This window comes from Phalangium opilio, unplaced genomic scaffold (genome assembly GCF_054372755.1).
Source record: "Phalangium opilio isolate 3A_F unplaced genomic scaffold, DU_Popi_V2 ptg000002l_1, whole genome shotgun sequence".
Classification (NCBI taxonomy): domain Eukaryota; kingdom Metazoa; phylum Arthropoda; class Arachnida; order Opiliones; family Phalangiidae; genus Phalangium; species Phalangium opilio.
The window spans coordinates 10,078,829-10,101,700 of NW_028324144.1; the positions used below are offsets into that span (position 1 = coordinate 10,078,829).

Genomic DNA, 22,872 nt, shown 5'->3' on the forward strand with positions numbered 1-22,872 from the left:
AGAAATCGAGGGGAATATTTAAAAAGCAAAAGGAAGTATATACCGACGCTATATTTAAAGTGATTTTAAGGCGGTGTTTATTATTGGACGTTACGTTTATTTCTCCAAAAAATCGAGAAGAGTTTTAAAAGAAGGTACTAGCTTGGGGCCCCAGATATTACAATTAAAACGTAAGTAAAGGATTAAGGGTTATAATTTTTGTTAGGGCATCGAGGGGCTATTCACTCTGATCTTCAGTACTTATTTTAATGGGTGTTTTCTGGAATATCATTTTACCACTGTTAAAGGATGCGCATCGTGGGGGTACTCACTCACGTTTTCCGTTCGTGTAACACTATAGACCAATACGAATATTACATGCAGGGAAACAAACTTCCAGAGGCACGCTTCCATAATGGATTATTTCATTAATGTCAGGAGACACCGCTAGAGGCATGACCGAGTTGACTAGCCTCTCAGATGCAGTGAGCTTGGGCTGCCTCTAGTGCTGTCTTGTGACGACAGGGAAATTATCCAGTATGTAGGCGTGCCCCTGGAAGGTTGCTTCTCTGTAGGTAATATTCGTATTGGTCTATTATAATTATAACAGAAGTAAAAAAAATTAAGTAATAATTTTATAACAGTTTAAGGTAGCGCATCGAGGGGCTATTCACTCAAATTCTTTTCTGTACGCCTGTTAAGTACGGTACGATGTGGCTACTATTACTTGCCCTTGGGTCGCCTTGTTTAAAAAAACCTTCGATCGTTTTTTTATCACAAAAACTCAATATTCAAATTAATAAACAGGAATACGTAGATCTACTGCTTTGTATTCCTTAATATATGCGCTAATCCACTAGGATAAAGACAAATACAAAAGCAAATTGATGTGAGAATAACCCTTTACCCCTTGATTATGAATTATTTTTCCAAAAATGTACACTACCGCGCTAGGGATCAAGGTATAGATTACAAAAGTAAAAATCAGTAGCTTTAGTGAAAACTAAATTTACCTTCTTTATCTGAATTTTTCTCCCGGGCTTTATCCTGTGCATTTCCTAGTTAGAGAAAAAGTACACATATCTAAAACGTTTCATGAAGTTCATCAACATAAATAAATCAAAGTAAATTTCCAAAAATATAAGAAATTCTCAAAATTGTTTTACATATCTAGTCTACTTCAAATACTCATATTGGAATAAGTTACAAGCTGTAATTTATTATCAAAATAAAGGTTCTATTTTCCAACCTAAATTTTAGCATCTATTTTCTTATTTATTGTTATTATTGATATCGTTTAATTTATCGGTATCGGTTTAATATCGGTTTATTCGAAGGTTCGGGTAAAATATCGGTATCGGTACCGGTACGGATCGGTTTATTCGAAGGATCGGGTAAAATATCGGTATCGGTACCGGAACGTATCGGTTTCCCAAGTGACGAAAGATATCGGTATCGGTTAAAACTGGTATCAGCCCATCTCTCATTTAATTCATATCGAAGTTTTGCTGATAAAAAGGAGTAAATTTATCATTTCAAATAATGACATGACTGCTCAGATACTAAAATTACCCTAACTTGGCCTGATTACCCGTACAAAAATTTTAAGCTGTAATTCATCTGCATACGCGCTTCTTTATCTCTACCACGCTGTAATATGTATACATTAAGGCTACATTTTCTGCAGCTCGAAAAACGCGAAAATTTCACAGCAATTCCAGAACTGCAAATTGTCTGCCGTTTCTACATTTTCTGTTTATTAACTGTTAATTGTCTGTACTGGCAGAAATATGCAGCGCGATTCTGCAAACGCAATGCAAAAGTAGAAATAACAGCTGCTAGTTTAAAACTGTAATTTGACCAAAGTTATAGACATGTTACAGATCTGCAAAAGTGATGAAAAAGTAGAAATACCAGCTGCTAGTTTAAAAATGCAACTTGACCACATTTATAGACATGTTACAGGCCTGCAAATGTGATGGAAAAGTAGAAATCCAGCTGCCAATTTAAAACTGTAATTTGACCATATTTATAGACATGTAACAGGTCTGCAAAAGTGATGGAAAAGTAGAAACCCAGCTGCCAATTTAAAACTGTAATTCGACCATATTTATAGACATGTTACAGGTCTGCAAAACTTATGGAAAGGTATAAATACCAGATGCTAGTTTAAAACTGTTATTTGACTACATTTATAGACATGTTACAAGTCTGAAAAAGTGATGCAAAAGTAGAATTCCAGCTGCCAATTTAAAACTGTAATTTGACCATATTTATTGACATGTTACAAGTCTGAAAAAGTGATGCAAAAGTAGAAATACAGCTGCCAATTTAAAACTGTAATTTGACCATTTTTATAGACATGTTACAGGTCTGCAAAAGTGATGGAAAAGTAGAAATACCAGCTGCTAGTTTAAAACTGCAACTTGACCACATTTATATACATGTTACAGGCCTGCAAATGTGATGGAAAAGTAGAAATCCAGATGCTAGTTTAAAACTGTAATTTGACTACATTTATAGACATGTTACAAGTCTGAAAAAGTGATGCAAAAGTAGAAATCCAGCTGCCAATTAAAATCTGTAATTTGACCATATTTATAGACATGTTACAGGTCTGCAAAACTTATGGATAAGTAGAAATACCAGATGCTAGTTTAAAACTGTAATTTTACTACATTTAGAGACATGTTACAAGTCTGAAAAAGTGATGGAAAAGTAGAATTCCAGCTGCCAAATTAAAACTGTAATTTGACCATATTTATTGACATGTTACAAGACTGAAAAAGTGATGGAAAAGTAGAAATCCAGCTGCCAATTTCAAACTGTAATTTGACCATTTTTATAGACATGTTACAGTTCTGCAAAAGTGATGGAAAAGTTGAAATCTAGCTTAAAATATAAAACTATAACTATTCCACATTTATAGACATATTGCAGGTATTCAATTCAAGTAAAATGTCCTACTTTTGAATACCTGCAATATGGCTCTAAATGTGGTCAAATTACAGTTTTAAATTGGCAGCTGAATTTCTACTTTTCCATCACTTTTGCAGAACTTTAACATATCTCTAAATGTAGTAAAATTGCAGTTTTAAATTAGCAGCTGGATTTCTACTTTTTCATCACTCTTTCAGACCTGTAACATGTCTATAAATGTGGTCAAATTGAAGTTTTAAATTAGCAGCTGGGTTTCTACGTTTCTATCACTTTTGCAGACCTGTAACATGTCTATAAAAATGGTCAAATTACAGTTTTAAACTAGCAGCTGGTATTTCTACTTTTGCATAGCGTTTGCAGAATTGCGCTGCATATTTCTGCCAGGCTAGACAGTTAACAGTTAACTAACAGAAAATGTAAAAACGGCAGTCAATTTGCAGTTCTAGAAATGCTGTGAATTTTTCCAGTTTTTTGAGCTGCAGAAAATGTAGCCTTAATGTATACATATTACAGCGTGGTAGCGATAAAAAAGCGTGTATGCAGATGAATTACAGCTTAATATTTTGTAAGGGATGAGTACAAGCAGGAGTTCATAATAACCCCCCTTCAGGGGGGAAGTATGAAACTGGCCATAGAGCTAATGGTAAAAATCGCGAACAACAAGATTCTGTCGTTGCGTATAGAATGGATTAGCCCGCTTATGGACATACAACCTTAGAGTATATCGTAGTGGTATCTATGCTCCTTGGTTTTCGTTCCAAAACTTCCGTTGGCTGGGATCTCCGTCGAAAAGAAAAATGGCGATATGGTGGACGTAGAAACACGTTGCAATTCCTTTATTAAAGATACTGCGAATAAATTTGTCCAAACCGTTTTAATTTAACCACGGAATTCTCACTCACACATATCACAACAAAACATCATTGACGATCGTTTAAATGTTTTGTAGAAAACTAGAAACCCCGACTAAAAGCCAACTTCTCAGCCAAGGCTTATTTTACACCGTTCCGACAGAAGCAGACGTGAGCCATTTTTGCTTCCAAAATCACAAGATAAAAATAGTGCTAAACCGGAAGTGTGTAAGTTAATGCGCGTGGGCGCTAAAAATGGGGTAACTATTTCTTTGGGAGTTAAGCGGTGTATGAATCCGCTGAGCTTTACGGCGAAACTTTGTTGTTACGGGCTTTTTAACCAGTTTCGTACTTCGGGCTATTATGAACTCCTGGTACAAGTTGGGAATCCAAAATAAACCTCTCCAAGTCGAGACGCAATTTAGAGGCTATTTTTAAATATTTAAATAAATATAATTGATATTTATTAATTTAAACGTCATTAATTTTCCTAATTCTAGTTAAATCGTTTTAAGAAACTTTATTCCTAAAATCATTTTTAAACATAGTTATTTTTGACGTTTGAACTCATGCGTAAGCCTCTTTAACAATTTTTGGAAATTTAGGGTATATAATTCGAATGATTCACAATAATTGATAAGAAAACCCACAATGACCCTGCAAAGCATCTGAAACGCGCCTGCAATGATCCTGCGACGTATCTGAAACGCGACTGTTATGACCCTGCAAAGTATCTGAAACGCGACTGTAATGACCCTGCAAAGTATCTGAAATGCACCTGCAATGATCCTGCGACGTATCTGAAGCGCATCTGCAATTTACAAAGTATCTAAATCGCGCCTGCAATTATCCTGAAAAGTATCTGAAACGCGCCTGCAATGATCCTACAAAGTGTCTCAAACGCACTTGCAATGATCCTGCGAAGTATCTGAAACACATCTGCAATTATCCTACATAGTATCTGAAACGCGCCTGCATTGATCCTGCAAAGTATCTGAAACGCGACTGCAATGATCCTGCAAAGTATCTGAAACGCACCTGCAATTATCCTACAAAGTATCTGAAACGCGTCTGCAATGATCTTGCAAAGTATCTGAAACGCGCCTGCAATTATCCCACATAGTATCTGAAATGCGCCTGCAATTATCCTACAAAGTATCTGAAACGCGCCTGCAATTATCCTACAAAGTATCTGAAACGCACCTGCAATTATCCTACAAAGTATCGGAAATGCACCTGCAATGATCCTACAAACTTACCTCTTTCTGACTGTAAATGCATACAAAATATCTGGAAGGTACCTGTAATGAGCCTACAAACATCCTGATTTCTTACGGGAGTTACTATTTCCCCTCTGTTTTCTAGCTGTAAGGTAGCTATTTTATGACTCTAGAGTAGCTAATATTTTGTATATACTGATCGAGTTTTCCAACGGAAGATATTTTTTCTGCAAAACGTCTAAAATGTTCTGCATTGCCCTCTGGAATGCATCTTAATTGTGTCTGAAGTTGAACATTTTTCAGGTTTATTCCAGTATTATTCCAGAATATTCCAGTTTATTTGCAATATATTGCAGATTATAAAAAATCTACTTAACAGCAAAATGCAGCCGTAAATTTTTGTACGGGTAGTGACTTGCTGATTTAGAAATAAAAGCGATTGATTACGTTGAATTGGATTAAATTCCATTGTTTACTATAAATGACGATAACTAACTTCAATATCCTTCGTTTACCTGGAGAACATTAAGTTACTATGTCGCAGAAAGCATTGCTTTAAATGTAGTATGGAATTGTCTGCACCTTATGTTAATTCATGCACATGTTGAATGTCAATGTAATTACCTCTTTTTACTTCATCATTATTTTCGCTTTTCGTTGGTGAATTAAATTTTTGAGTTTCGTTACTCCTGTTTCTGGTCCTTATGTCATCCAAAATTTTTCTTGTGCATTCTGTAATACTGGGTCCTAAAAAATATTTCGAAATAATTATATTATTTACTCTAAACGTTTTCCCAATTAAAATCGGCAGAAGAGATGTTTTAATAACAGTACTAATCCAGAATTAGTTACCAACATAAAAGGAACTCCATCATTGATTATACCCCATAACATCACAACCGAATGACAACGCACTAATTCTAGGAGGTAATGTTAAGGTCCTTCCATAAGAAATGGCTGTTTTTAATATACTTTATATTTTTTATTTTTACAATGTTGCTATTATTTTCAAACTTACGTGACTTAAATTTCTGTTACTAACTTACCATAGATAAGTTTGCATTAAAAAATTAGCTCTAATGATTTCTGTTTAAAAGTTAAAAATATCTCAAGATAGAGATAAATTTTAACTTGGTACTCCCTTGTTTGAACCCAGTAAATAAGGTATGCCAATAAATGCGTTCATTTTTTCTATTCATAAATTTCGTTCTTTTTTGGTTTTCTAAACATTTAATTCAACCGAAACCCAACACTTTAGGCCATTTACGAAAAGAATAGGCGTAGTGAGCACTAACGATAAATTAACCTTGTTTGATTGAATTAAAAAAGTTACGTCCTTAAATGGGTAATGTAAAATAAGCTGTACTTCGAAACAGTTCATTAGATATTAAGTTTGAATGATGATTGAGATGAACGTGTTTTACCTAATTCTCAGCTAAGAAATTTTGTGAAGAAAACCGTTGATCTTTCTCTCAATATGCGCTCAAAATCTTCGTTATAAAAAAAAAAATTATTAAGGAAAACACTACCAGTCTACTCTATAAATTTAGTTGCTATATGCTACCCCAACCTCCGTATCTTTTATTCACTTTAAGTGTTTTTATTTTCATTTCATTTAGACAACCTTAAATAATTTGACCTAACCAACCCTAACCTAGGTTATTCTAAACCAGACGAAGAAAACCTAACCCAGGCGCCAATTATTGCCAGCAACAATATTTTGGAAAAAGCGTAATATTACTGGGGAAAGAACAAAATAAATGAAAGCAAACATATTTTGGAAAAGGCGTCAAATTATTGCGGAAGTATGTAATTGCAAGCAAAAATATTTTAGAAAAGGCATAAAATTATTCTGTAACTAATCTTACTTAACCGTATGGAATAGTGACGTGTTCATTAAAACCTAACCAAACCAAACTTAACCTAACCTATAGCACAATAGAGAAAAATTAAATTATGATATTGTGAAACTAAATGCCGATAATGAACTTCAATGACTCTACCTATGTGAAATTCTAGAGCAAAAAACTGCTTTGTAACTGGGAATTGCTTCATTATTTACACTAAATGCAGATTATTTTAAATCGACATTGTACGTAAATCCCAGTGGTTCGAAACCCGCCATTTCGCTAGTTTCCTATCTTATTTGGAGCATTTCGGTCGAATGGGAATTCGGTTCATTGGGGGGATACCAAATAAACAACCTAACTACGAGAAAAACAATTCATGTATGAAACTGTAGTCACCTTTTCCAAGGACGTCGTAAGGCACAGTTGACCTAAAACCACTTTCCGCCCATTCCACAATATCCGTGTTGATGGTCAAATTTTCTCGTGATATCATTTCCTAAAACAGTAAAATTATAATGTGAATCATTCAGCTCACTAGAGTTAAATTTTGCCAATTCAAATTTAAGAAGCTACAACAGTTTTTTAAGTAAATGTTGGTAGCTTTAAAATGTTTATTTTCTTACATTAGTAAGTTTAGAATTTCTATGAATTTATACGGTAGTATGTGCGAAATTTCTAGGAATTCACTTTTGTGTCGAAAAGATTATAAATTTGCCCTTTGTGCGTTGCAATTGAAAAGTAAAGCGCAAATAATACAAGTAAGTTTTGTTATACTTAAAAAAAAACCCCAAAGTAAACTGATTCAACCGAAATGTATAATTTACCTATAACGAGTAAAGAAAATCATTTCGTAAAATGTACGTGTGATTCTACTAATTCAAGGACATTGCTATAAATGTACAAACCCGGGTTATCCCTCAAAGTATTGCAAATAAAATATAGTCTGCAAGTTCTGCGGACTAAGACCTAACTCTGTCCTTTGTCCCGTTTCGGAAAAAATAGCACATCGCGAGCATAACAGACTTGGAAATTAGGACTGTTCACGAGCCGAACTGAGCGAGCTTTTTAAAAGCTCGGCTCGGCTCAAGTCGAAAAAACGAAGAAGCTATCGGCGGGTGGGTAAAAATTATTTGAAATACGTCACAGGCACCACGTTACAACAAGATACAAAGACTCCACACTGGACATTTACTCCTTGTATTTTGCAACGCCAATTCTCTGAAGTGCTTGTTTCCGAAACAAAACGAACTAAGCTTCTTTGAACCACGCCTCTACTTGGTCACATGACTCTGACGTTTTTCAAATAATTTTTACCCACTCGCCGAAGCATTCTTTACAGTCCCTTTCAGGTTTTCCCAATAAAGCTTTCGTTCCTTTCTTTGCCTCTCCGAGTGACGATGATGTCACGGAAAGGTATTACACTGGACGTTTTTGTGTGTGGGGCGGGGGTGTATGGGGGTGGGGGTGTGTATGTGTGTGTGTCTGTCACCGCGATCGCAGTTGGCAAATCGGAGCAAACGTGTTGGCAGAAAGCATTTTTTGGCTTCTACTCCCATCGTTAGGATTAAGAAGTAGGCAGCGATCGGCTATACGGTTATGAGAAACGTCTAGCAGGGCTAACATCAAAGTTTCACGCAATTGCGGATTTTTTATCATTTATTGTGAATCAATCGCCTTACATATCCTAATTTCCAAAAATTGTTAAAGAGGCATACACTTGAATTCAAACGTCAACAATAGGTATGTTTAAAATCGTTTTAGTAATAAAGTTTCTTAAAACGGTTTAACTAGAATTAAGGTGAATTTCTTTCGATTAAAATAATTGATAACAATTATATTTATTTAACTGGCCCGTGGTGCAGGTTAGTAAGACATCCGCCGCCAAGGGTCTTTAAATGATCACAAAAAACTGTTGTTAAGAGCTTACAGTGATTAGCATTAACTGTGTTAACGATAAAGTAGATGATAACGCGTGAAAAGTTGGGGATTTGGCATATTAGTAGCACTATAGTTATATCTCTGCTAGTATACTAATTATTGTGTTGAGCAATGAAACTTTGAATAATATATTCTATTAAATAATTATGGTTTTAACTTAAAAAGATAATTATATACTAAAATGTGTCAATCAATGTTTTTCCCACCCTTGGCAAAATCGTGCCAGCCCTGGCTTTAATTGCCCATTTTATATATATATATATATATATATATATATATATATATATATATATATATATATATAAATATATATATATTTGGAAAAATCATTTCTCAGTCTTTATATTGTATATTACGCCGGCGACACATATTAATACTTTCCTTAATGCAGCGAAAATTTTCATGGGATTTGCTAGCCCTTAAAATGGGGAGTCCCCTATATCTGTAATCAAGAAGGGCGGTACTGTGCCGTTCCCTGGTTTCCATGGCTACTGTAAATCCTTCATGGCAAGAGAGCGTACGTTCTCGCGCATGCGTTCAAGCCTCCTTGCTCTACCCTCATAAGCTTGTTTGTGCTTTTGAATATCCTTCGTTTCCATCAACAATCACATGACGCGCGCCTTTACCAACTGCTTGCGCATCGAAGTTGCGCAAAACTGCGTGCGGTAGATGCCTAGTTATTTTTCGTCCCCCTTTCCTGAACCAATCTCTAATAATATACATCTTCCTTGCTGTAATTTAAGAAAACAAATGACCCAAAGTCATTCGTCACCGGACTAATAAAAGACTGTGTTAGTATCCAATTAAATTAACAGTTTTGAAACGCAGTTCGTCGACAATGATAAGTTGTGCGTCTAGAAAAACTTCATTCTTTAATAGAAGATAATGCTTTAGCTAAAAGCTACGAAGCTCAATCTTTGACATTGTTTATCGAGAAATATTAAACCTTTTGTACTGCGGTATTTGTGAAGAGAATTTAATTCACAAAATATCTAATAGTAGAGTTTACACTGCTTATTTAACTCCTCTCCCAGCGCCTTCAAACGCCTTACTTATTTTCCCTGCATAACCAAAGAGAATAATATAGAAAATTGAGTGATAGTTTCATACACCGGCCATTATACAACATAGTGGTTAAAAAGTCAGTCCTAAGCGGTTAATATTAAAGGAACTTTAAATGGTGCTAAATTGTTTTTAAAGTTTTTGAAGCCTCTAGGAAAATGTCAAAGCTGGTATATTTCAATATAGCGGCAAAAATTGGCACTCGTTACATTCCATATTTATTCTTTTTGGTTCGAAAATTATATAACTGCAAATTTTTATCCTCATGGTTAAATGGTCAACATGTATCATATTATCTTGTCGAATAAACCTATGGGCTTCGACCTAGAGTCCCGAGGGTAGTAATCTCATCGCGCTATATGTTAACATGTTAGTATTGTAGAATCACCGATGCTACTCCCTAACTCCCGAATAAAAATTAACTATATACTTACATCCAAGGCGCATCTTATATTCTTTTCAAACCTCGGTGGCATCTTTTTAGAAGCAAAGCGTCTCGTTTTCTCACCAAATTTCTTCTTGAAATCCAACACATTATTTTTTCGAAAGATCTGCAATATATAGAAAGAAGTCCATATTCAAACAGCAACTTGTTACACATTGCTTTAAGAACACATAATTTCGGTGTTCAATGTATTTCTTTAATTTCATTTAAGGTCAGGGCCGTCTTATGTGCTATATGGGCCCCTGGGCAGTGCAGTAAATTGGGCCCCCTATTCCCTTATACAAAACATTAATCGAGAAATAAAAATATTTATTATTTCCTTCAAACAAAAGACTACAAATTTAACAGTCAACGCAAAGTCCGAAACATTTGCGCACTTTCTTCCTTAAAAATTCCTTTACAATTGGAACGAAGTCGATCTCTATTTATAGTTTGTCTAACATCTCAGCCATAATTTTATTCATAACAGGCATTATATTTTAAACAGAGTTGTCTACTTTCAGCAGGGAAAGAAATAGACTTGTACCCCACGTGCCACCTAACACCGAGAATGAGCCAGAAAATTTCAGGTTTTCTCTCTGCGCATGGGCGAAATGACAGTTTAGACTGAGTCTGTTTTAGGGTGGTTTCAAACTAAGTAAAAAGCCGATGTGCGGTGTTGAAGTGAGGCCATGGGGAGGGGGAATAATGTAAAAGCCTTTGCAATGGGTGACTACCTCATAGGTCTCAGATTTTTAGTTTTACATTTTTTCAAGTTCGAAGGCGAAATTATTCTTTGAAAAGACTGAATGACCGATGGAGAGTAGTTTATATTTTCAAGTGGTTTTCTTATGACAAGAAATGTAAAATGAGTATTATTTGACAATTATGGGGCCCCTGTTCTTAAGGGGCCCCTGGGCCAGTGCCCAACGGGCCCAATGGATAAGACGGCACTGTTTAAGGTTTTGGCGACTACTCATTAAATCTCTCTATTTTCGCCTGTAATTGAAGTAAAGATTACAATTAAAGTGGAAGAGAATTGACATTTAAGTAAGTCAGAGATTTTGGAAAAGGCTTTAAATTATTGAGCATGTAACCAATTGAAAGCAACAATATTTTGAAAAAGGCATGAAATTATTACGAACGTAACAAATTGTCTTAATTTCATTCAAATTTGCGGTAGATGACAGCAATCTCAACCTATACATCAGCCTAATTACGTAACAAAAACTTCTGATGCCCAGTATTTCGGGAGTAACTATAAAGCTTATTCGTCCACTTTCCTCTAAAGCGTGGGGAAATAGGCGAAATTATACTGACAATCTTTTAAGACCGTGATAAAGGCAACGGAAATGCTTAAATGATAAATTTAGATATTATAATAAACAATGAGCGGTTCAGAGTGAGCCTAAAGTTAAACACACATTTAAATGAATAATATTATGCACTTAACAGTCATGTTCGCCATTGTTATAGCTCTGATTTTTCTGAAGGTGCATATTGTCTTTTCTCCTTAGCGGCTTTAGTTACGTCAAAGATTAGCTATCACGCTGGACAACCAAGAATATTGTGAAACGAGAGGGTAGTGTTAAAAGACGAATCGAGATTTTAATAGAGCAGTTATAGGAAAATTCATTTTTGAGCTTGAAGTTGCTCATTAATAAATAACAATAGTTACATATTAAGGTAATTAAAGTTTAGATAGGCATCGTCTCGACTAAGAGAAGTAATATTTTAGTTTCCAAATTTGTTATAGATAAATTAGTAATTTCTTGGCAATTAAGAGCCTTACTCGTATTTATTTTATAATATCATTTATAATCATTATATTAGTAAGAAACCAGGTATTTTGCTTATAGTATAAAATTATAAATCACAATGAGCTAATATGAAAAGAATATTTGAAATACTAAAAAATACTGTGTCATGCATATTTCAGTGAATCACAATTCAAAATTAGAAGATGATATAATTTTACCTGGGTGACGGTTTTGTCACCAAACCAGTAGATCCACACACGGTTGGATTCTGCTTCAGGGTGTCCAATGTCCGACCCGTAGATTACCATACCAGGCCACCAAGAATCTTTACCGAAATTAGCCCAAACAATGTTTCCGTGGCCAAAATCAGAATTCTATAGTAAAAAGAAAACTATCTTGATTTTGGTAGAATATAAATAATACAATATTTTTTTCTCGTTGTTAGCGAATATTTTTTACTATTTGATACTTGTATATATAACATAATATTCACATATATAATTTCAGATTTATGAAACTTAATACCATATTTTGTTTCGTCACTAATTACGTTTCATAGAACGCGTAAGTGTCTGGACGGTCGCATACAAAGTACACGATCTTTTCTTTCAGTGGTACAGTATACAAAAACTCTCGGTGTACAGTCGCCGCAATAGGTGGATATATAAAGTATTTGGTCTTGCTGAAGTTGTTGAAAAGTAAGAAATCGTCATCACAGTTGCGCGCGATTTTGCACGTGACGTTAGTCTGGTGATTTATTGTTAAGTCGTGAATAAAGAATACGCGTGAGGAAATTGGTTTTCACACTAGGCCTATCTTATACAGAAGTGAGATGAGACTAGAAGTGAAGGGCTCTAGCATTGGTAATAGATCCTGGCATTAGTGAACAAATTTGAGGATTTTACGCCGCTTCAATCGCGCCTACGCTAGAGAGAAAAAAATTGGTAGAGTTCCAAAAAAATTTCTTACCCCCTTCCCCTCAACCTAAAGCGGCGAAACACGGACGCGGGTGCTTGAATCTAGTTCGGCCGTCTACCACCGCGAGCGTCTCACGTTTTGGAGGAGAAATTCTGAAACCGCCACTAGAGGGCCAACCGTTGGTGTGTTATCAAGAATATTCACTTTCGCCGAGTGAAGAATTTGGTTAGCTCAGTACTTCTAGTCTCATCTCACTTCTGTCTTATAGCATTAAAACAAATTTCCTCGCGCGCATCCTTTATCCATGATCTTGTGTATTTGAGCATGAGCGTCATTTTTCCAGACTAGAAACGTCACTCGTGACAATTTGTTATATTTTTCAATTAGCTCCTCCTACTTTATACATTTACCTATTAAAATCTATCTCTCTCGCGACGTCTTGTTTCAACAATAAACTAGAAATTATTGACCTGATACAATTGGTAAAAAGAACGTATCTTATATTGTTGTTTCAATAAAGTTTTTACTAAGCGTTTTTTTTACACTCGCCACTTCCCATTTCCGACTGCTAAATAGGTAGTGCTGTGCGAGTACTCGATAAGACTCGAGTACTCGATCGAGTATCGAGCCGAGTACTCGGCTCGATACTCGATAAGAGATTTTCTGAGACTCGAAAAAGTTTCGAGTATTAAACCAAGGCTCGATAAATACTCGAATCTGCTTTTGGAAAGCCTTCAACTCTGAAAACAGGATGTAGTAGCTATAAAAATCTACAAGAAAGTAACGCTTATTGGTTAACAGACGCACATTAGTGCTCATTGGGTAGTTTAGATCATAATGCCAGTGCAATGTAGTAGGGTAGTAGCTCCTAGCTGGTAAAATAGTGGAAGTAAAAGTAATGAAATACAGTTAAAGGCGCGTTTACTATTATTATTTTATTAATTTATTTATTTATTTATATATTTTTAAGTTTAAGTTAGTAATTTTCGTTTGGAACTTTGCGCGAAGTATAAAAATGGCTACAAGTGACTTCGGTGAGGAATGAGATTCCGAGGAAGATATTAATGAGGAATTAAGTTAGTTAAATTTAAAGGGATGAAGACTAATACCGTCTGGGAATTGATGAAAGTAGTTGTCGATGATCAAAATTACACCAAATGTCTATTATGAGAGCGATAAATTAACAGAAAATGTGAAAACACTAGAAAATCAATTCCCAATTACTCGATAAATACTCGAAACAAATTTTCCAAATACTCGATACTCGATTCGAGTACTCGAGACTCGGCTCGATACTCGATAAGGGAAAATTTCAATACTCGAGACTCGACTCGAAACCAAAAATTCAAGGCTCGCACAGCCCTATAAATAGGGGGTTTTGAATGATTGAGGTATGGCGTCTAGTAAAGAATGAAAAAAATTTCATCTATTTAACTTTGTCTAAAGAAATTTCCATCATCAAACATAAAAATGTAAAGTTTTTAGTTTTTATAATTATTTCTTTTAATACCAATGTGATAAAAGTCTGCTTTAATTTTTCGATCAAAATATTCCTCTAGTATTTTTACCTCATTCTCGCTTTTTTAGCCCCTATTGTTTCACTTTTTTATTATCGTACATATCTCGCACGAGTGTCCTTTCTGCTGGGGTAGCTTGTTTACTTCATTATAATTTTGGCGCCCTTTTATTATAAACTTGGCGCCCTTTCTGTCCAATTTAGGCGCCCTAGTAAAATTTTAGGGGGGGTACAATTTACCCTTGTACCCCCTCGTTCCTACGCCACTGATTCTTCCATCCAACAGTTATCTTCTATCTCACAAAGACACAAATCTGAACACATTGGCTTCTGGGAACACCATCATTCGCTACTCTACCCTTTATTACACCAATCTCTTCTTACTGGCTTCTTAGTAATAAATTTAAAAATAAAATGTTTATAGCCTCCATTCCTTCCTGCATTTTCCGTAGATGTTATGCTATTTGAAAGTCAAAATATTTACGCCCGGTATACTTTAGTATAATGACGTCATTCGTTGACAGCATTAGGGTTTGTCCACAAAGGAAGGTGTTGGTCTATCTTTTTCACACTGTATGTTAAGGACGGTGAGGTCGCCACTGCTATGGTGCTAATAAAACAACTTCGTGGTCACATTTCAGTGATTTAAATTTAAGCCGTTCTGAAATCACTCGCTGGACAATTATAACCGGAAAAATTCAAATTTGACCACCTAATTGTTATATTGGAGCACTTTACCGGCACGTTTTGTTCAAGGCTTAAGGTCATTTAGAACCTGGTCTATTTAGATTTCTCGCTTACGAATATCGCGAGTTGACGCGCGAGGTTGATACTAACCCTTAAATTGGTAGTTAATCATTACAGACAACTTGAATGCACTGTAAAATTTAAACATTTAATCAAATTATCTTACCGGACTCTCTCTCATTTTTTTCTCAGGACTTGCCATTTTCCTTTGACCGACAGCTAAAAAAGAAAAAATAAATATCTTGGATGTAAGATATATAATAATAGTAAATGTTTATAGGGCAATGAAACAATACACTCTAAGAAAATGTGTTTAGAACTAAACCAAGAATTGTGGCAAGCCTAAACACACTGGGAGCACACTTTTGAATTATGTTTTCGAACAGTAAATACTGGCACCAAAATCGAACACCAAAACAGTGTGCTAGGATGAGTACTTTCATGCGTATTTCTGAACACTGTGTGTGGTAGGATTTTATCTCAGGGATGCAACATTAAACAGTATAGTTGACAATTTGCCTCACATAATGTGGCAATTTTGAATAGTTGAAAAGGAATATGTTTGACAGTTTCTTTCTACAGTTTTCGCACTCGCAATATGGAAACTAGTGGTTTGGTCATTGGTGGAGTTGTCGCATCTCTCTAGCCTTGGCGTAGTTATATACAGAAAAGGCTCTCGATTACTGGATCCTATCATTTCTTTATGGCAAGATGGTACTATAAATCTCTTACATCAACCGCTCCTGCTTTCCCGAATGGAAATCTCAAGGCATAACCACGGGGATGCCCATGAGAATACTGAGTTGTTCCTCTATATAACTGGATTTTACGGCAGTCAAAATTGAGCTTATGGCTTGTCTAATAGTGTGGAATGGGTGAAATTGTATAGTGAATGTTTAAAAGTGTCGTATTCTTTACACGATAAATCTCAGGGCCATCATTTTTAAACTCTCAAACTATATATCCATTGCATTTTTCGAAATTCTCATAATTCATGGATAACCCGAGAAATTCATGCGTCTCGCCGAGAGTTCCTATTACCGACGCGTCTTTGCGTCTGTTGTTACACCCTGAGGGACCGCTATCACATTTCGCAGAAATTTTCAGAATTGTTTTTCACTACATTAGCTATTCTACTTTAAAGGGAGGGTGAAGTGGAAAATCAAGTGATTTTTTATCGCTTCTTCCACCAATTTTAAGACCAGTCTGCATAGTGAAACATTCAGGAAATACTTGCGAATGATTTTAAAATTCAAATTAGGTTCAGATTTTAAGGATAATTTTAAACAAGGACTGCCGACCAATCGCGTAACATTTTGTTAACAAAATTCTCGTGGCGCGTTCCGTGTTGAATGAAATTTATCACGAGATTTGATAAAATTAGGCGCGCGACGTGATAATCGTGCGCGAGACATGGAGCGTGCCACGAGAATTTTGTTGACAAAAAGGCAGGGCGTTACGCGATTGGTCAGCAGTCCTTGTTTAAAATTATCCTTAAAATCTGAACCTATTTGAATTTTAAAATCATTCGGAAGTATTTCCTGAATGTTTCACTATACAGACTGGTCTTAAAATTGGTTGAAGAATCGATAAAAAATCATTTGATTTTCTACTTCACCCTCCCTTTAATATCCACGTTTAACTGCCAACCATTTTTTTCTGAGTAGTTTGTCGCCCATTCCTCATAGAGACCACTTTGTACACATTGGCTTCTTACACCACCATCTTCTGATCTTTGTCTATCCCGCATAGACACGAATAATTTTTTTGACAACACCAAATTCTGAAGATTGACACCAATCTGAGCTTATTTTCTTCTAAAAACACAACCACCCACTGGTCTGTAGTCTATCACATATAGACACAAACCTGTGATCTACACCATTATGATCGTAAGGGTTAAGATACACGCGGCGATAGGATGGAGTTAAAATTATCGAAATATAGGGTTTAATAGGATGAATTTTTGAAATAAAGTGATCTTTTGTTGGATAAAAAAACCTAAATTTCGGCTTAATTATTAGTAAAAAGTATTTGAAATAATCTGAAAGCTAATATTACATAGTGAATCTAGGTTATTTGATCACATTTAGATTTTTGCATTTTTGACTTTGAAAGCGAGGCAGAGTGTTTTTACATGTTTTTGGAATACATTTTTATGGCTGGAGCTCTTAGAAACATACCTTGTTTAAAATTTAGGATAGCCTATATAGGATCATCTCGAAATTATAGGATATTATAGGATCACCGGGAGTCCTGAAAACACTAAAGCTTTCACTCACGGAGAATGGTGGAGAAAAAGGACCAGACTTCTCAGGTACCAATAGTTAAGTTAAATTTCTTAATAAAAACTGACGCACTAACTAGTAAAATAGCTAAACTAATGAAGTGTCGCATCGCTGGGTAACGATTGCCTAATCTGGCTAAGATAGATTGAGAAAGTAATATTGCACTAATGCACAAGAGTTTCGGTAGATAGCTCAGCCATCCATCATAAATAATTGATTATTACCTCCTTAATTTGGGTAGAATTGCCTTTTTAGCCACATCTCATGATGCATATCTACAATAAGGCTATAAGTTTGACCTGCCCTGTTGTCGTCGTCGGCGTGCCACAGTACTAACTATGGCAGTATAAAGAGTTTTGTTCCTCATTGAAGAGAGAGTAAATTTGAGAAGATTGTGAGGAGGTAATATTTTTTTCATTTTAATGTTAAAGATGCATTAAATTTAATTGTACGTTTGCTTGTTATTTTGAAAGTGAGTATGATCGAGGGGTTAGTCACTTGAATAAACAGGTGTACAGACCGCAGTAATCAAAATCATTCTTGTGGGTAATCAAAGGTAATCAGAAATCTCCAATAATCACTGGAAATCACGTGAAATAATGAGAAAATCGGAAATAATCACATGATTTACTAGTAATCCTTTGTAATCACCCCGGTAATCACACTTTTCGTGAAACAATCACTCATGCAATCAATTGAGGAATTCGAAAAATCCAAAGTAAAAATCATAATCAGTTGAAATAGAAATAGTCACTTTTTTCATCAAAATTAACGAAGAATCCTGTGGTAATCACGGCATTAATCAAAAAATCACCGGAATTCATTGGGATACAAACAGGAATCACAAGTATTCTGCGGAAATCAGTGTAAAGATTATGAAAATCACCGATATTAATCGTAATCACAGAAATCAAGGAATTCCTTTTGTAATCATCGGAATTTCCATGAAAATTCAGAAATCGGTAATCAGGTGTACACAATTTTGGTGAATGACTAGCCCCTCGATTATGGTTTATCCTTTACATAAATGGGAGACGGGAGGTGTCCCCGCTCTTTTAATATTTTGCTCACCCGTCGACAATAAGGATTTCACGCTCTCAATAACGCCCCTCTATATTTAAACAGTTAAAGAAGAAACGAATTGTTTTAAAGCGGTGTTTATTACAATTACGTGTATCTTTCAAGAAATCAAGAAGAATTTTAAAAGGCATAGGCAAGCATAAAAATCTTGTGGAACCGGCATATTGCTATTATAACAATACTAAATTTATCGAGGTAACGATTACGGGTTAGCATTGTGCAAGTTAGCGCCTCGAGGGACTAAACACAAACATTTTCTGTACTTGTATTAAGGTTTAGGTATGCCTGATATTATTATTATTATTATTATTATTGTAGAAAGGATTTCGGGTGATTATTTTAGCACTGTTAATCGAAGCGCGTCTAGGGTCTATTCACTCACGTTTTCTATTTGTGTCGCATTATTACAATTGAAACAAAAGTAAATTCATTAAAGTAAGAGTAGCGCATCGACTGGCTATTCACTCAAATTTTTCCAAGTTTTACTGCCCACTATTTTCTTATGTGCGTAGTTTGTCTCCCATTCCTCATAGATACCACTTTGTACACATGGGCTTCGTACACCATCATCTTCTGATCCTTGTCTATTAAACATAGACACCAATGAAACAAGATGGCCCCGGCCAGATTAGAGCCCCATCGTTTGTCAGGCTCCATCTATCGAGAACATTCTATCTTCGGAATAGGTATTAGTTACCCTTAATCCCCATCCATTTTAAATCATCAATAAATCCCTATCACATTTGAAACATCAATGAAAAACACCAATGAAAGTAAATCATCATTTGTGAATAGCCCCTCGACGCGCTGCTTTTAACAGTGCTAAAATGATTGCTCGGAACCACTAAATAACCCCTATTACCAATCCCTTTTAAAATCGGCAATGACGTGTTAGTGAGTAACCCCTCGACGCACTACATTTAACGTTTCAAAAATAATTACACATAAGTAACCCTTAAACAAATTCCCTTTTAAAATCACTAATAAAATCCCTAATGAGTGAAAATTACCGTTAGTGAATAGCTCCTCGACGCTTTGTCTTCAACAGTGCTAAGATGATTACACTAAACCACTAAGTATACCTTAATCCGAATTCCGTTTAAAATCGACGAGTGACTAGCACCTCTATGATTAACCGTAATCCAGACATAACCCCTAATCCTCATCCAATTTAAATCACCAATAAAGCATTAATGAAAATCACCAATGTTTTCTATGCATGGTTTTGGGATTTTTTTACGGATTTTGTGATTTCTTTACTGATTTTGGGATTTTTTTACTGATTTTGTGATTTCTTTACTGATTTTGTGATTTATTTACTAATTTGGTTATTTCTTAACTGATTTTGTGATTTATTTAATAATTTTGTGATTTATTTACTGATTTTGTGATTTATTTGCTGATTTTGTGATTTATTTACTGATTTTGTGATATCTTTACTAAATTTGTTGTTTCTTTACTGACTTTGTGATTTTTTATGGTATTTCGAAATCAATCAGCAAAAATACATTTGATATCTTTCCGGATTTCTGATTTTCTTATTATTGACTTCGGATTTCTTAAGTTGGATTTCGCGGGTAGCCTACGGGATTTCGTGAATGACCGACCCCACGAGTATACCTACCATTCCAGAGGCAGTGCAAATTGGAGCCTCCCGTGTGTAGTGAACTCGTCCTCCGTTCGGCCTTCGCCAACGTATTAATGTTGGCGAAGGTCCGGCGTTGCTTCTTGGCGAAAGGGAGGATACCCCAATGCCCCCCCCCCTGTGTGTTGGTTTCTCATTTTTACAAGTAACCGCTATCCAAAAAATGGATGACTGTTACTTGTAAATATAAATTAGTTTAGATTAAAACTTGGCTGAAGAAAGACTGCGGTCCGAAAGCTCCCACTATATTTTTAGTTTGTAAATAATCTTTTAATTTTAATAATTTCCATGAAGGATCTGTTCCTTATCTAACATCTAAGTTTACTTTAATTATAAATAATGTATAGTGAAGATTTTGTACGGAACTTTCACTAATTTACCCTAGTTTTAATTTTCACGACTTTTCATGTATTTTAATGATGATTAATGTTTGTTTAAGTGTGAAATTGGAGAAATATGGCTGGACGAATTAATCGTGTAGTTTTAATCCTAGTTTATTTAAAATATTATTAATGATGTTACCCCAAAAAATTTATTTTAGGTTGATTTCATGTTAAAAGTAACGTTCTATAGGGGTTTTGGGGTGTTTACTTAAGTCTAAAGTAAGTAAATAAATAATTTACTATAATTGCAATGTTTACTGGAGTAAATACTAAATTGTTTAAAAAAAATAAAGTTGAACATGCTAATAAATGGCTTCTTACTTTAATTAAATCGAAGTTCTTCGAATCCAAGGATCAAAATTTATGGAATGCTTAGTGGCCCGCTTTCTCGTGTGATGTGGGAACCACGCCACCACCACTTGCCGTTACTAGCTTTACACAGATCCTTGTTTATACCAGTGCCTATAAAACTTGGAAGCATCCATAGGATAACAGGAAAGGGGCGTAGGGTCACAGTCCTTCAGTTTGGGAGGGGGAATATGTGAAGAAAAACATTTTCTATGGGGGTTTAAGAAACCAGGGATAAATGAAACGTTCCTTCCGAGGTAGCTCATGTGGGCATGGAGTCTGTATCTTAAGAGGAGCGGTAAGTGCGCCTGTTTTTAGCCCCCGCGAAAACAACAACATTCTGGGTTGGTGAGTTTTTTTGGCATTTTAGTATCCAAGGATATGTTAAGTGTTCATTCTAAGGCATATTTAATAAACCCAGCCGAATCAGTATCGCTGTCCTATGCGGTATTTACGAAAGGTAGTAATTTCGAAATTTCCGTAGAGCATCTCCAATTTGAAATTTTATGGTCCCGTAGAGCAAAAAAGCTTTGGGATACTCTTGGCCAGTCGCTCGAAACATGAACCATCAATCTGGAAGGACCAGAAACTGGGAGGATTTTTAGCCACATCGTATGATGAACATCTACGATGTGGGTCTTAGTTTGACCTGGCCTGATGGTGGTGGTGGTGGTGGCGGCGGCGTCGTGAAAGAGAACTGCCTTTGACAGTATAAAATTTTTCGATCGTCATTGAAGGGAGAGTGAATGGGAGAGAATTCGGGTGAGGTGATATTTTTCGTTCGTGTATTTTAAAAGGAAGGAATATGATAGTTAGGTTAAGCCTCCCTTAAAATTCCTCTTACCCGTCGACTATAAGAGTTTCACGCTCCCCTATTTTAACATTCAAAGAAATCGAGGGAAATTTTGAATGGTCTTAAGGCACCGGGATATTACAATTATTGGGTGTTTTACCGAATTCTTTCTCTTTCAAACTCTTCTGACCATAAGTTCATGTTAGAAATTTATAAGAAGCGATAAGTGTGCATCGGCATAAGTCTATGTTGTAAACTCATCGAGGGGATAATCACTAAAACTATCTGTTCTTCGATTCGCCGTCCGGAATATTACAATTACGGCATAAGTAAATTTATACGGGTAATAATTCTATCACCGTTTAGGGTAGGGCATCGAGGGGCTATTCACTCTGATTTTATGCACGGTAAATTATTTAAGCATTGTAAAAGATAGCGCTATTCACTCTTTAGGGTAAGGTATAGAGGGGTTATCCACTCATTAGGGTAGGGTATAGAGGGGCTATTCACTCGTACGATGTGGCTACTATTACGAGCCCTTGGGTCGCCTTGTTTCTGCTTACAACGTCTGTGCGCAGTTTCCCGCCAATTTCGCTAGGTACGCGCACCGCGGTACAACGTAAAGAAACGTGAAGGTTTTGGGAAGAGTACAAAACTTATGTTTTTACATTTTAATTTCCTTGAATCACTTTCACAATTGCCAAACGCGCAAATCTTTATATTTCCTATTTATAATTACTTTATTAAACTTTACTTTAAAATAGATGCAAAAAAAATTAACATTAGCCCCAAGGCTTAGCGAAATGAGACCAAGCGGCCATTTTACTTGTTTACATAGTACCGTAGCTTTTTTTTTTCTTTATTATTTTGGGACACTTTAGCAAGAAAATTTAACATGAGATCCGCCATTAAGATTCCGGTCCATTATATAAAGGGTTCATGCTCAAACTGGTCGAGACGCAGGAAGAGACAAATTGTACAGTTAAAGCCTAGCGCTAACCTCTCCTCTCAATACATGACTCCATGAGGGGAGAGGAAAGTTTCCGAAAACGACTTTAACAGTCCAACGTGGCTTTGTCCCTTGGTGCTCTGGGACTGGGAGTAACTATTTTTATCTTTTTCGTGGGGTG

The 22,872-nt window shown here is 35.7% G+C and overlaps 1 protein-coding gene across 1 annotated transcript in view; it reads right to left on the minus strand.

The window, feature by feature from the left end:
- The window catches only part of LOC149718750 (DNA (cytosine-5)-methyltransferase 3A-like), a 68,346-nt gene extending 47,265 nt beyond the window's left edge, over positions 1–21,081 (minus strand). The window contains exons 1-7 of the mRNA XM_089852177.1: positions 20,923–21,081; positions 15,372–15,424; positions 12,243–12,398; positions 10,275–10,391; positions 7,237–7,336; positions 5,615–5,737; positions 993–1,037 (exon numbers count right to left, since the gene is read on the minus strand). Coding sequence (XP_089708303.1) covers positions 993–1,037; positions 5,615–5,737; positions 7,237–7,336; positions 10,275–10,391; positions 12,243–12,398; positions 15,372–15,407 — 577 coding nt within the window. The 5' untranslated portion in view covers positions 15,408–15,424; positions 20,923–21,081. The remainder of the gene's footprint in view (positions 1–992; positions 1,038–5,614; positions 5,738–7,236; positions 7,337–10,274; positions 10,392–12,242; positions 12,399–15,371; positions 15,425–20,922) is intronic.
- Between the last annotated feature and the right edge of the window lie 1,791 nt (positions 21,082–22,872).